The sequence below is a fragment of the Crinia signifera genome, chromosome 5 (genome assembly GCF_055691185.1).
Source record: "Crinia signifera chromosome 5, ASM5569118v1, whole genome shotgun sequence".
Classification (NCBI taxonomy): domain Eukaryota; kingdom Metazoa; phylum Chordata; class Amphibia; order Anura; family Myobatrachidae; genus Crinia; species Crinia signifera.
The window spans coordinates 306,512,717-306,523,580 of NC_139221.1; the positions used below are offsets into that span (position 1 = coordinate 306,512,717).

Below are 10,864 nucleotides of genomic sequence, written 5' to 3' on the forward strand. Positions count from 1 at the left end.
GTGGATTTCTCCCACTTCGCATGGCTGCGATACCATTCGGTCATCGCTCAGGCGGGTTGGGGGCTAACTCATCGTAGCCCTGCGATCGTGGTTGATTCGACCCCTTTGTCCTTATGTTTCTATTATAGAGTGGAATGGTCAGCACAAGACTATAGAATTATCCTCTCCATAGCCCAAATCTTGGATCAGTCGCCCGTCCTCATCTAGGGAAGGTCTGCGTTTTCTACAAAATTATTATTTATCAATATGAGAAATAAAAAAACACAAACGATTAAATAACTTAAGATTTTAATGTGTTGTGTAAGTTATTTCCTATTTTTTGCCAGACTTTCCCTTCTTGGATTTTGTGTTTTCCACCTTTTTAACCTTATTGCTTTTTTGCGGCAGTTTCTGCGATTTCGTTTTTTCTATTTTTGGTGGCGCTACCTTGGATTTCACGTTCTTCTTCGCACTGGCCAAGGACGGTTTGGCAGACGTTGTCGAAACCTTTTTCTCTTTCTTCTCTGCTTCAGCTTTTTCAGGTTTCTCCAGTTTTATTTGCTCACTTGTCGTACTATGCTTGCTGTCTGCTTTTGCTTGTTGTTCATTATTTTCATCCATCATATCCTTGGCTGTTCCTTCCAAAATCCTCGGTTTGGCAAAACTGGCTGTTTTTGTTCCAGCATTTTCTACAGCTTCTTCCTCATCTCTGGCCGCCACCACTGTTGTTTCCTCCTCCGATTCATGTTGTTCCCCATTTCCGTCATCTACCGGCTCCTCGGCTTCAGCTTCCTCGTCTTTGTCAGTTGCATCCTCCATTTCTACAACTTCTGCAAAGGGAGGTGTGATTAATGTGATACAAAAATATTATATATGTGGAAGCAGTATTGGCTTGATTTGAATGGGTTGCAGGCAGTGGCGGCTCCAGGGGCGGGGGCTGCACACAGTTCAAAATTCAAATAAAGGAGCTACACCAACTGCCAATGAGTCAGTTTGGAATGGCAGTTGGTGTGACTCCCCTATTTGAATTTGAACTGTAAATGTTGAACTGTGCTGCAACCCCTCCTCTGCAGGTCTTTCTATCCCCACTCACAAAAGTGCAACAATATGTGATCAGCAAAGTCCTGGAGATTATGGGGCTGAATACTCTAGGATGTGTCTGTAATTAAGTTACAGACTCTCTAACACCCCTTTCACATAACAAATGCCGGGTCGCAAACCCGCAATTGTGAGGTGAAGCTCCCCACAGCAATAAGCTGGGTTGCTGAAGTATTCTGGGGCGGGGGGGGGGGGGGGGGGGGGGGGGGTTTGGATGGTCGGAAGAGGACTAGATAGTGCTTGGAGCTGACGCTGTATAGTGTGAAGGGGACCGACAGCCTGGGTCTGACCCAGGATTAACCCTTCTTTTAATCCGGGTCGGATTGCTGTACCCAGGATTTTTTAAAAGGCCCTTTCACACCGCACAGAGCCCCGGGACGACCCGGCAACAACCGAAGTCGGACCAGTGTTAATTGTGGATGTGCAAATTGTTCTTCCACCCAGGAAATATAAAGACAAACTATAGGCCCCCAAAGGACTTTGTAAAACTAATGCTGGCCATATACTTATGCAATCGGATTCCATGCAACATCGAAGTGCGATGTCCATCGCATCCGATCACATCTTACGATGCAAAAAGTGCCTTTCAGCACCCAATGTTGCATGACATCTTGCGATGGTACATCGGGTGATGGCAGAGGGCGGCAGAGTAGCGTAGCACTTTGAAGTAGCGCTAGCAGGTGGCGGGGGTCGACGAGGCGGCAACATTTAAAAAAACTGGGCGGTCCGCAACCCGCTAGAGCTCCTTCACAGCACTAAAGTACCCAGAGGGGCCACAGGTAGCTGTCCCACTGGCTCCCCAAATCCAGCACCACCAAAAGCGTTCCCTCTGCCCCCACCCGCGGATTGCATTCGAGCAATCGCATGTGGTTAAAAACCACATGCGATCGCTCCTGCAATTCGATAGATATTATGTGCAGCACATACTATCTATCGACGCAACATTCGACGGCGGGCCCGCGCATAGCGTTACCTGGTCCCTAAAATTTGCATACAATTATTCGATGTATCAAACAGATGTGGTCGAAATCGAATGATTGCATGCAATATCCCACAATTGTATGGGCTACGTAAATCTTTCCTCCATTCTGATGTGCTGAATAAAGGATCTAGTGGTTTTTACCTGATTTACGGCTCTTAAAGAGTGCTCCTGGGTCACTTTTCAAATCTTTAATCCGAGGTTTAATTTTCTTAATTTTAGACTTTGCCTTTTGTCGGAGGGACTGGAACGCTTCAGGATGGTTTCAGACTGATGGGAAAAGATAAATGAGAAGCTAATGGTATGGAAGGCAGCGCATCCAATACCTACAGGTAGTTCCTACAAGTTGCATCCAGTCCAATGTCCACAATAAAATAACATTTAATACACTGGAAATATACTTATGTGCTTAGTGATGAACTCACACAAGGTCAAATTGCATTTAGAATTGATTGCATTAACGGCATTTATTGTATAGAATGTTGCCTATAGCAACCAATCAGATTCTATCTATTATCTTCTAGAACAGTGGTTCTCAACCTCGGTTCTCAGGACCCCCAACAGTGCAGGTTTTCCAGGTCTCCACACAGAGTCACAGGTGACATAATTAGCTCCACCTGTGGATCTTTCAAAATGTGTCAGTGAATAATGAGTGCACCTGTGCACCTGCCGGGTGGCCTGGAAAATGTGCACTGTTGGGGGTCCTGAGTCCGAGGTTGAGAACCCCTGTGCTAGAAGGTGCTAAATAAACAAGTAGAATCTGATTGGTTGCTATGGGCAACATCCCATCTTAGTAAATGTACCCCAATGTAAGAGCTCGAAATTCCTTCAAAATATAATACATAGATGAGGTTGTACTGTGACTTACTAGACATGGAGGAGGATGCAGATTCCAGCCACCAGCACTATGAAGACGCAATACATTCCAGCGGTTATGACCTTTGTCAGAATGGAGCGTTGTGATATCACTGGTCAATAAATAAAGAAGAACATGATAAACCTTGAGATATGCGGGTGTGGTATAGGCGGCCGATCAGTATACCGACACCGGAATCCCAAACGCCGGTACTCTGTCACGCTGCGGGCTCGGTGGATCACTACACTCGCCACAGGTTCTATTTTCCATCTATGGGGGGTTGAGGACCCCCCCGAGGGACAATAGCCCCTGTAAGTTGGGATCCCGACTGTCAGGCATTTAGCAGTTTGGATTCCGATGTCGGCACCCAAGATACAGATGGAGCAAGCTATGTTCTATCCCCAGCCCCCGCCAGGGGTCGCTCGCGTGCCCCGTGTCGCCGTGCTCCGGCTCCATCGGCGGTCCTCATCACCGCCCTGACACACCCCCCCCCACACGACCCATTCCAACGGAGCTACCCATTGGTCCCGTCTCCTCCCCGCACCCCCCCCCCAACCCTGCCCCTCTCCCTGAAGCAGAGATGGCCAGGGTTTCCTGCCCATCTCTGCAGGAGAGAGAAAGAGAGAGAGCATGGGAGGACCGGCACAACTCCTTCTCCCGCCGCCGTGGTATGTTCCGGGATCGCTGGGCAGCACCAGAAGGAGTTGGCGCCATGTAGCCCATTTAAAGGTTTTCCTCTTGAAAACAGGGTTGTAGCCCAGAAACATTGAGGTAATACACTTTGATGCCTGAACTAAGCTGCAGTGATGTGCTTGCTCCTGGAACCTGAGGGAACTCTGTTTGTATATATAATATGGTACGTGGCACTCAACCAAAAAAACAAGCGCAGGCCCATTGTGTTGCCAACGTTTCAATGCAGTCTATTGCATTTTCGTCAGGGTGATGTTACAAAAAATGTGACACAACTGACCTATATCCCCTTCGTTCATGTCCGTATCCTCTCCCGTTGTCGGACGAAGTGCGCCAGACGCTGACGTCATCCGCCCACTCAGGGGGAGGACCTGGAATGTACCTGAAGAAGCCACGTGATAAAACAAACAAATTAAAACAGTGCATATTGGTAACCTAGCAACTGTGCATGCATATACATCGGATAGGAATATTGTCATAATACAGCATCCAACAAATATCGGTGAATAGAGATACAGGAAAATATCAAATATCGGTACTTGTGTAGTTTCACGGCAGCACTGTTTTCGCATCACATGCAATAGCGTGCAATGCAATGGTACTTGTATAGTTTCATGGCGCCCCTGCCCGCGGATCGCATCGCACGCGTTTGGATTGCATGCGATGCGATTTAGCACACCCCACTATTACTTAGCACACCCCCACTATCCACATCACCCCTAAGCGTGGCGAGAGGAATTGGTACACATCCTCCCGATCTGTTCATACCCCCACTATCCACATCAGCATGGAGTTGATTTTATAAACTGTGGCGAGCCCAGCCCAACGCATGGCGAGCGTGAGCCCGCGGAGGTCTGCGTAAAACGAGCCTGCTAGGAGATGCGGATTACTTGACGTGTATTCCGCGTCTGCTCGCTGCGCTCGTCACACTTTATAAAATCAACTCCATGCCGATGTGGATAGTGGGGATATGAACAGGTCGGGAGGACGCGTACCGATGCGCTCGCCACGCTTCGGGGTGATGTGGATAGTGGGGGTGTGCTAAACGTGGATAGTGGGGGTGTGCTAAATCGCATTGCACGTGATAAAATCGCATGCGTTTTGCGTGCGATGCGATCCGCGGGCAGGGGCACCGTGAAACTATACAAGTACCATCGCATTGCATGCGATGCGATCCTAGTGCCGCCGTGAAACTACACAAGTACACCGAGATTTTCATTTAGACCTCTTGGTGCCAGCATACAGTATCTAGTCTGAAAATCCACCTGCTTTCTGCTTGTAGGAGCCGTAGACCTCTGACCTACACAGCATAGACCAGCCAGTAGGAGATGCTGCGTGGTCTAGGCTGTGCCTTTTTATGTGCAATGCTGCAATTGTGAGAAACTCCTGACGATAGCCCCGAGAGGACAGAAACGTTGAGTACTATTACATTATTATCTTGATGCATATTTAAGTGGCTTTTTAAGTGCAAATTTAAAACTGGTGAGTGCTTCCTGATTATTTCTCTCTCTCTCTCTCTATATATATATCACTGCGTTTAATTTTTACATTTCCGGTCCTTTAATTGAATAGCAAAACCCTGCAGCTGTGTGAAAAAGCATGTAGGTTTTTTTAAATTTCTCACCCTCAACTTATTTCCCTGCAGAGCTTTTACGGTGCCCACACACAGTGTGATTCTCGGATGCCTTTTCAATTTATATTTCAAAACACATGGCGTGTAGTTGTGGCTTGCACTCCCGTGTAGTTCATATTGCCAGTGTACTAGATCGCATCCCATCTAGTTCAAATTGAACGCTGTTGTAGCATATCGCATGTGATTTGAACTAGATGCCATCAAGTACGAAAAGCACATAGCACCGTGTGAGGGCACCTTTACAAATAAACAGAAATATAAACCCAGGTGTCGATTGATGAAGAAACCAAACCAGAATTACTGCCCAGGGCCACCGACAGCTCTGCTGGGCCCTTCTACTAAGAGGGGGAGATATTTGTAAACTATAAAAAATAAAAGTGGCTGAACAACGCACAGGGGGGTTGCCAATCTCCCCGGCATACAGCTTGTGTCCCGTGTGCTGAGGACAGAGGCCGCTGAAAAGTACCTGTCAGTCCTCTCGCCATGCACAACACGCTGGGGGTGTGCATGCTCCTCGCTCACCATCCCTTTGGCACCACTGTTGCTGCCCCGTCATGCCCAGATTTTCTGAGTGGCCCAGATACAAGGCTTCACCTTTTTGCATCACGATTATTATAAAAAACTATATACAGTATCTTTTGCCTGAAAAATGATGTATTATTTACCTGTGCTATGTACAACCTAACATATACAGAGGAGATGCAGTGTTATGTGCTACCATGCGGAACTAGTGGGAAATGTATGAAATTTTTGAAAGGAGTTACCCATAGCAACTAATCTCTTAACCAATTGAAAGGTTCTAAACAATTCGCTTCGTTAGTGTCTAGATCCCCTTTAGTTTTGACAATTTTCGCCTCATGCCCTGGGTTCACATATACCTGGAAGGTGAACATAAATCTGTGGCGAGCGAAGCGAGCCACCGTGCCCGAAGCGTGTGAGCGTAGCGAGCCTGCAAGGTTACAATGCAGCTAAAATAAAACAAAATAACCTAGGTGAATTACAGATAAAATAAAAAAAGTTGTGAGGGCATCTAACAACTTCCGCCCTCACATAACATCACATCCTGTAATCAAAACTGAAGGGGATCTAGTCTCTACCAATTAGCTTCCAAGTGATGTTACTACGTTGCTCAGAAAATGCCCCTACATCGCTCAGTGTGTAGGGGCAGAGAGATGCATGGCCCTGCGAGTCACTATTGCCCCAGCGATTAATATCCAGCGTACTGTATAAGTCAACTAATTGCTGGGGTCAGGGCTAGTGTCCTCAGCGTAGAACACAGGCCCTGACAGATCGCTCAGCACACAGTGCTGACATGATCTTGCTGAGCGTTCTAGCCCCATAAGGTTGGGTACACACTGCACAATGTGTGTACCAAGTGACCTCATTAGCGTTGGGTATCCAGCAGTGGCAACTGCATACATACTTGCTGATACAGCAGCGACGGGTGGCGCCACTAATGACATCCACTGATTAAGCTGCATGTACAGACGACGGAGGAATTGTCTAGTGTGTGCCCGACATAACTGTCACGCTAGATATCTGATAGTCTTGTGGTTAACACTATGTGAATCCACCCTCCCGCCCCCTCCTCTTACCACATCTTCGCTACCATTATCATGCGCAATATCCGCTATGTAAGAGCGGCTCCTAGTGGCCGCCATGAGGTCTACATCCAACAGCCTATTCCGATAATAATGTCACATTTACTAAAAGCCTGTGAGCACTGACTGTTTTATAAACTGCTTCCATGATCAGTCTGCCCAGGGAAGGTTACACAGACTCACCATTGGCTTCACTAGCAGATTGGTTCCCTTCTGGATGGGTGATGTTTTTACCTGCAAATAAATTATATTGGATTTAATCACTATTAAGCACATAAAGACCCCATACATACAGTGTATATACAACATTGCCTATATATATATATATATATATATATATATATATATATATATATATATATATAAAACATAAAACATGTTTTTTTTTTAAGTTAACACATTGACCCTTATTCAGATCTGATCGGAGTACAAATTTGTTTGGAAAATGGGCAAAATCATGTGCACTGCAGGTGGGGGAGATGTAACATGTGCAGAGAGAGTTACATTTGGGTGGGGTGTGTTGAAAATGAAATCTAAATTGCTGTGTAAAAATAATGCAGCCAGTATTTACCCTGCACAGAAACTAAATAACTCACACAAATCTAACTCTCTGCACATGTTACATCTGCCCCACCTGCAGTGCACATGGTTTTGCCCATTTTCTAAACAAATTTGTACTGCGATCGGATATGAATAAAGGCCATTGTGTTTCCTCCTCTTTATTTTACTGCACTATGGGCCTAATTTATGTTGTTATGCCATGGGTGATTATCACAAAATTGGGTGATGACTGGCATTCTGCCCATGTGCTGAAGTGCTGCTGTGACCTCTCTGGTAATGAGGATTTCATGTATCGAAGCTCGGAATAGTACCAACCAATCAGCTCCTAGCTGTCATTTATTAAACACAGCTTGTAAAACCGCTTTCAGGTCGCATGTGTGATTAGGACGCGGGTCCATCCCAGGAGTGGCCCAGCATTTGTGGTCTGAAAGCTCTGTGTTCGACCTGGACGGTGACGTCACACGCATCATTGAGGGTAGGGATGGCCATTGACCATCCATGATTCAAAATCATTGATGGTTTATGGCCAATGTAGACGTTTTGTTGTCCATGGGGAGAAGCAGATGGTTTCCCACCATCGATGTGAAGCTTAAACAAAAAGTTCTGTTTTTCTTTTTCCCCAAGGGGCTGGGACACGGAGCATAGCTCCGCGCAGACACCCGTGAAACACCACCCCAGCGCTGTTTTCTCCATACTGTGAACGGACCCGGGTTACCAGTTCACACTGCACCTCGACCCGGGTCATAGCCGTGTTCAACCCTGATCGTGACCAGGGTTGAACTCCGGGTTGCTCAACCCAGGGTGGCCCTTTCACACCACACCTCCACCCCAATTGGTGACGTAAGGACCCGGCAATAACTCTGGTTGAGAGTGTGGTCTGAAAGGCATGGCATGGCATGTTAGGAGCATGGCAGTTTCTCTCACCAAGCTTTGATGCGCATAATTCAATGCAGAGGTAGCATTATCAGAACAGACATCGCGGTGGAACTTTGATAAATAGGCTTCCTCATACAGCAATGACACTGAACACCACAAGTAACAGGTCTGGCGGCTATAGGGCCTTTTGCACCTTGCTAAATAGCCCCCTAATCCTAAATTACACTGGTTGCATGCGGTATAAGTGACGCCTCCGTTACCTTTTGTGGCATTACTCGGTGTAGTCAGTAAAAGGACGGCGATAACGAATATAATTATAGCCATTATATCTCTAATCCCGGATGTGCAGGCACGTCACCCTCATCAGCTAGTCTCCCATCGTGCTCTGTCCAGTAAGCAGCAGGACCGTCTCTACAGGCAACCGCACGGGGGGCGCCTCGCCTGCCACCACGTGACTGCCAGTGCAGCAGCTCACTCACCCGCCGCCCGCGCCGCTGAGCAGCAGAGCCGGCGCCGGGCCGAAGTTACGCTCTCCACGCTCTGCCGGCTAGCTGCTGCTGCTGCTGCCCCGCCTCCTGTCATGTCACACAGGCAGCTGCCTGCGTAATGACATGACAGGCGATGCAGCCAGTGGTGTCCCAGGCAGGGCCATGGGCGGGACACTCTACCTAATGGTCCTTCAGCGGCTGTCCTTAACCCACAATGGGCTGATTAATTTATATGCGTGGGGCCTGTGCCATACAATGGCTAGTCCGCAGTCTGCCCACTCAGGTCAGAGGAGCAAACAAGCCACGCCCCTTCTCCCCTCAGGCAGCTCAATCTTATCCCAGCTTTCGCCGTACCTTGCTCTGTCCCAGCCAGATCGGGGTAGCAAGCCCCACCTCCTCCCCTTAAGCAGCCCAGGCCCAGCTTTCCCTGTACCCTGCCCTGTCCACTCCCACCCAGCTCAGGTCAGAGGAGCAAGCCCCGCCCCTTCTTCCGCTCTATCAGAGGTAGGGATAGCCATCGTTGCCTTTTTCATCTATTGAAAAAGTAAAACAGACCATCGATAGTGTTCTACTACAAAATGAATGACTGTTGATGTTTAACTTTTTACATATCGATGGTCATCCATTTTCTTTGACTGATTGACCTTTGGGCCAATCAGTCATACATTTTCTTTGACTGGTTGACCTGTGGGCCAATCAAAACATGGGGCGGGGCTTCCAGGATGTCAGGGGTGGAGCTATGCTCAGTGTCCCGGCCTCATGGGGGAAAAAAAAACAACATTCATTTAAGCTTGACATCAATGGTGGGAAACCATCTGGTTCTCCCCATTGATGGCAAAACTATTGTACATCGGCCATACCATAGATGATTTTGAATCATCGATGGTTGATGGTCATCCCTAGTCAGAGGGTTTAATGCTTTGGCCGGAGAATTTGTATAAAAAGTTGGCCGTTTGGGCCCGTTGCTGGTCGTCAAAATATGGTGGACCCCTATTCATTTTGTCCCCCATATTTTGGAAACCAGGACTGGCTCATGAGCCTGGTGCTGGTTTTAGCATTTTTATGTCCCTCTGAATTTCTAAAACCAGAACCGGCTCTGACTGATCCGAGCGCCGCTGCCGCTTCGTACAACATTGGAAAATATAAATGAGAATACGATAGCTATGTACATTTGTCGTATTCTTCATTCGTATTTTCGTGTCGTACGCAGCTGATCCCATTCATACCGTGTATGCCCATTGTTAGTAAATTTCCCCCTAAGTGTCGAGGGGGAGGGGCAGTACAGGGAAGAGATGACACTACCTCATCTTATAAATCATAATAGCTGTGGCTGAAAGCACGGAATTATTTAGACAGACTGAGCAGTACTATCATATGTGGTGTATACACGGTTTAATTTGGACACGTTTTCAATTCGATTTTACTTCTAGAAGCAAAATCGTATCGAAATCGAACAACGTTAACTGACTTCGATCTAGATTTGATCCCAACGCCCGGCCCCTGGCTCGAAAGCAGAAATAGTATTGCCTGGTAGTTACATGCTGCCCGATGCAGCACCCCGCTCCGCCCCGCCCCCCCCCCTCCTGCACGCCGTCCTCCCACCACCCTCCCTCAACTCCTGTTCCATCGGTATAGATGGCCACCAGGATTGAAGAATGTGTACTCCGCAATAGTATGTGTGGTAGTAAAAGTCATATTAAGAAAACCACGACTGCCATCCTACTCAGAATCAGGCTCTATAAGGAAGGAGTCCACCGCCCCTCAATAAACCCTCCTCCATTAGGGCTGCTTCCAGTAATTTCCCAGGCTGGTTTTCCATTCCAATCTGCCCCTGGTCCCAGGTCAGGCCAGGATGACCACAAGATGGAAACAATCATAGTCGCGGTGGTAGAGGTAGTGTAGTGGTACATCCGTGGCTGGAGCTACAGCAGGGGCCAGCCGCGCCTGCACACTGCTAGGGATGGCCATCGTTGCAATTGCCATCGATGGTTGCCATTGAAGGCAATTCTGCAACTGGCCATCGATAGTGCTAAACTATGCAATGGCTGACCATCGATATTTTTACATTTCGTTGGTCAGCCATTGTGTTTGATTGATTGGCCT

At 47.6% G+C, this 10,864-nt stretch overlaps 2 protein-coding genes across 3 annotated transcripts; both read right to left on the reverse strand.

The window, feature by feature from the left end:
* Positions 1–271: 271 nt before the first annotated feature.
* On the reverse strand, positions 272–2,315 carry LOC146079747 (uncharacterized). The gene is made up of 2 exons (XM_083186402.1): positions 2,201–2,315; positions 272–809 (listed from the first exon to the last, which is right to left on the reverse strand). Exon 2 carries the CDS (start codon positions 796–798, stop codon positions 313–315), a length of 486 nt encoding a protein of 161 aa, XP_083042528.1. The 5' UTR covers positions 799–809; positions 2,201–2,315; the 3' UTR covers positions 272–312.
* Positions 2,316–2,905: 590 nt separating this feature from the next.
* On the reverse strand, positions 2,906–8,960 carry LOC146079748 (uncharacterized). 2 transcript variants are annotated; one of them, XM_083186403.1, is made up of 4 exons: positions 8,753–8,960; positions 7,020–7,070; positions 3,883–3,984; positions 2,906–3,024 (listed from the first exon to the last, which is right to left on the reverse strand). In XM_083186403.1, the coding sequence occupies exons 1-4, from the start codon at positions 8,853–8,855 to the stop codon at positions 2,924–2,926; spliced, it is 357 nt and encodes a 118-aa protein (XP_083042529.1). In that variant the 5' UTR covers positions 8,856–8,960; the 3' UTR covers positions 2,906–2,923. The 2 variants fall into 2 exon arrangements, with proteins under 2 accessions (XP_083042529.1, XP_083042530.1); XM_083186404.1 differs by lacking the exon at positions 8,753–8,960 and adding an exon at positions 8,534–8,746 and having other exon boundaries at positions 2,907–3,024.
* Between the last annotated feature and the right edge of the window lie 1,904 nt (positions 8,961–10,864).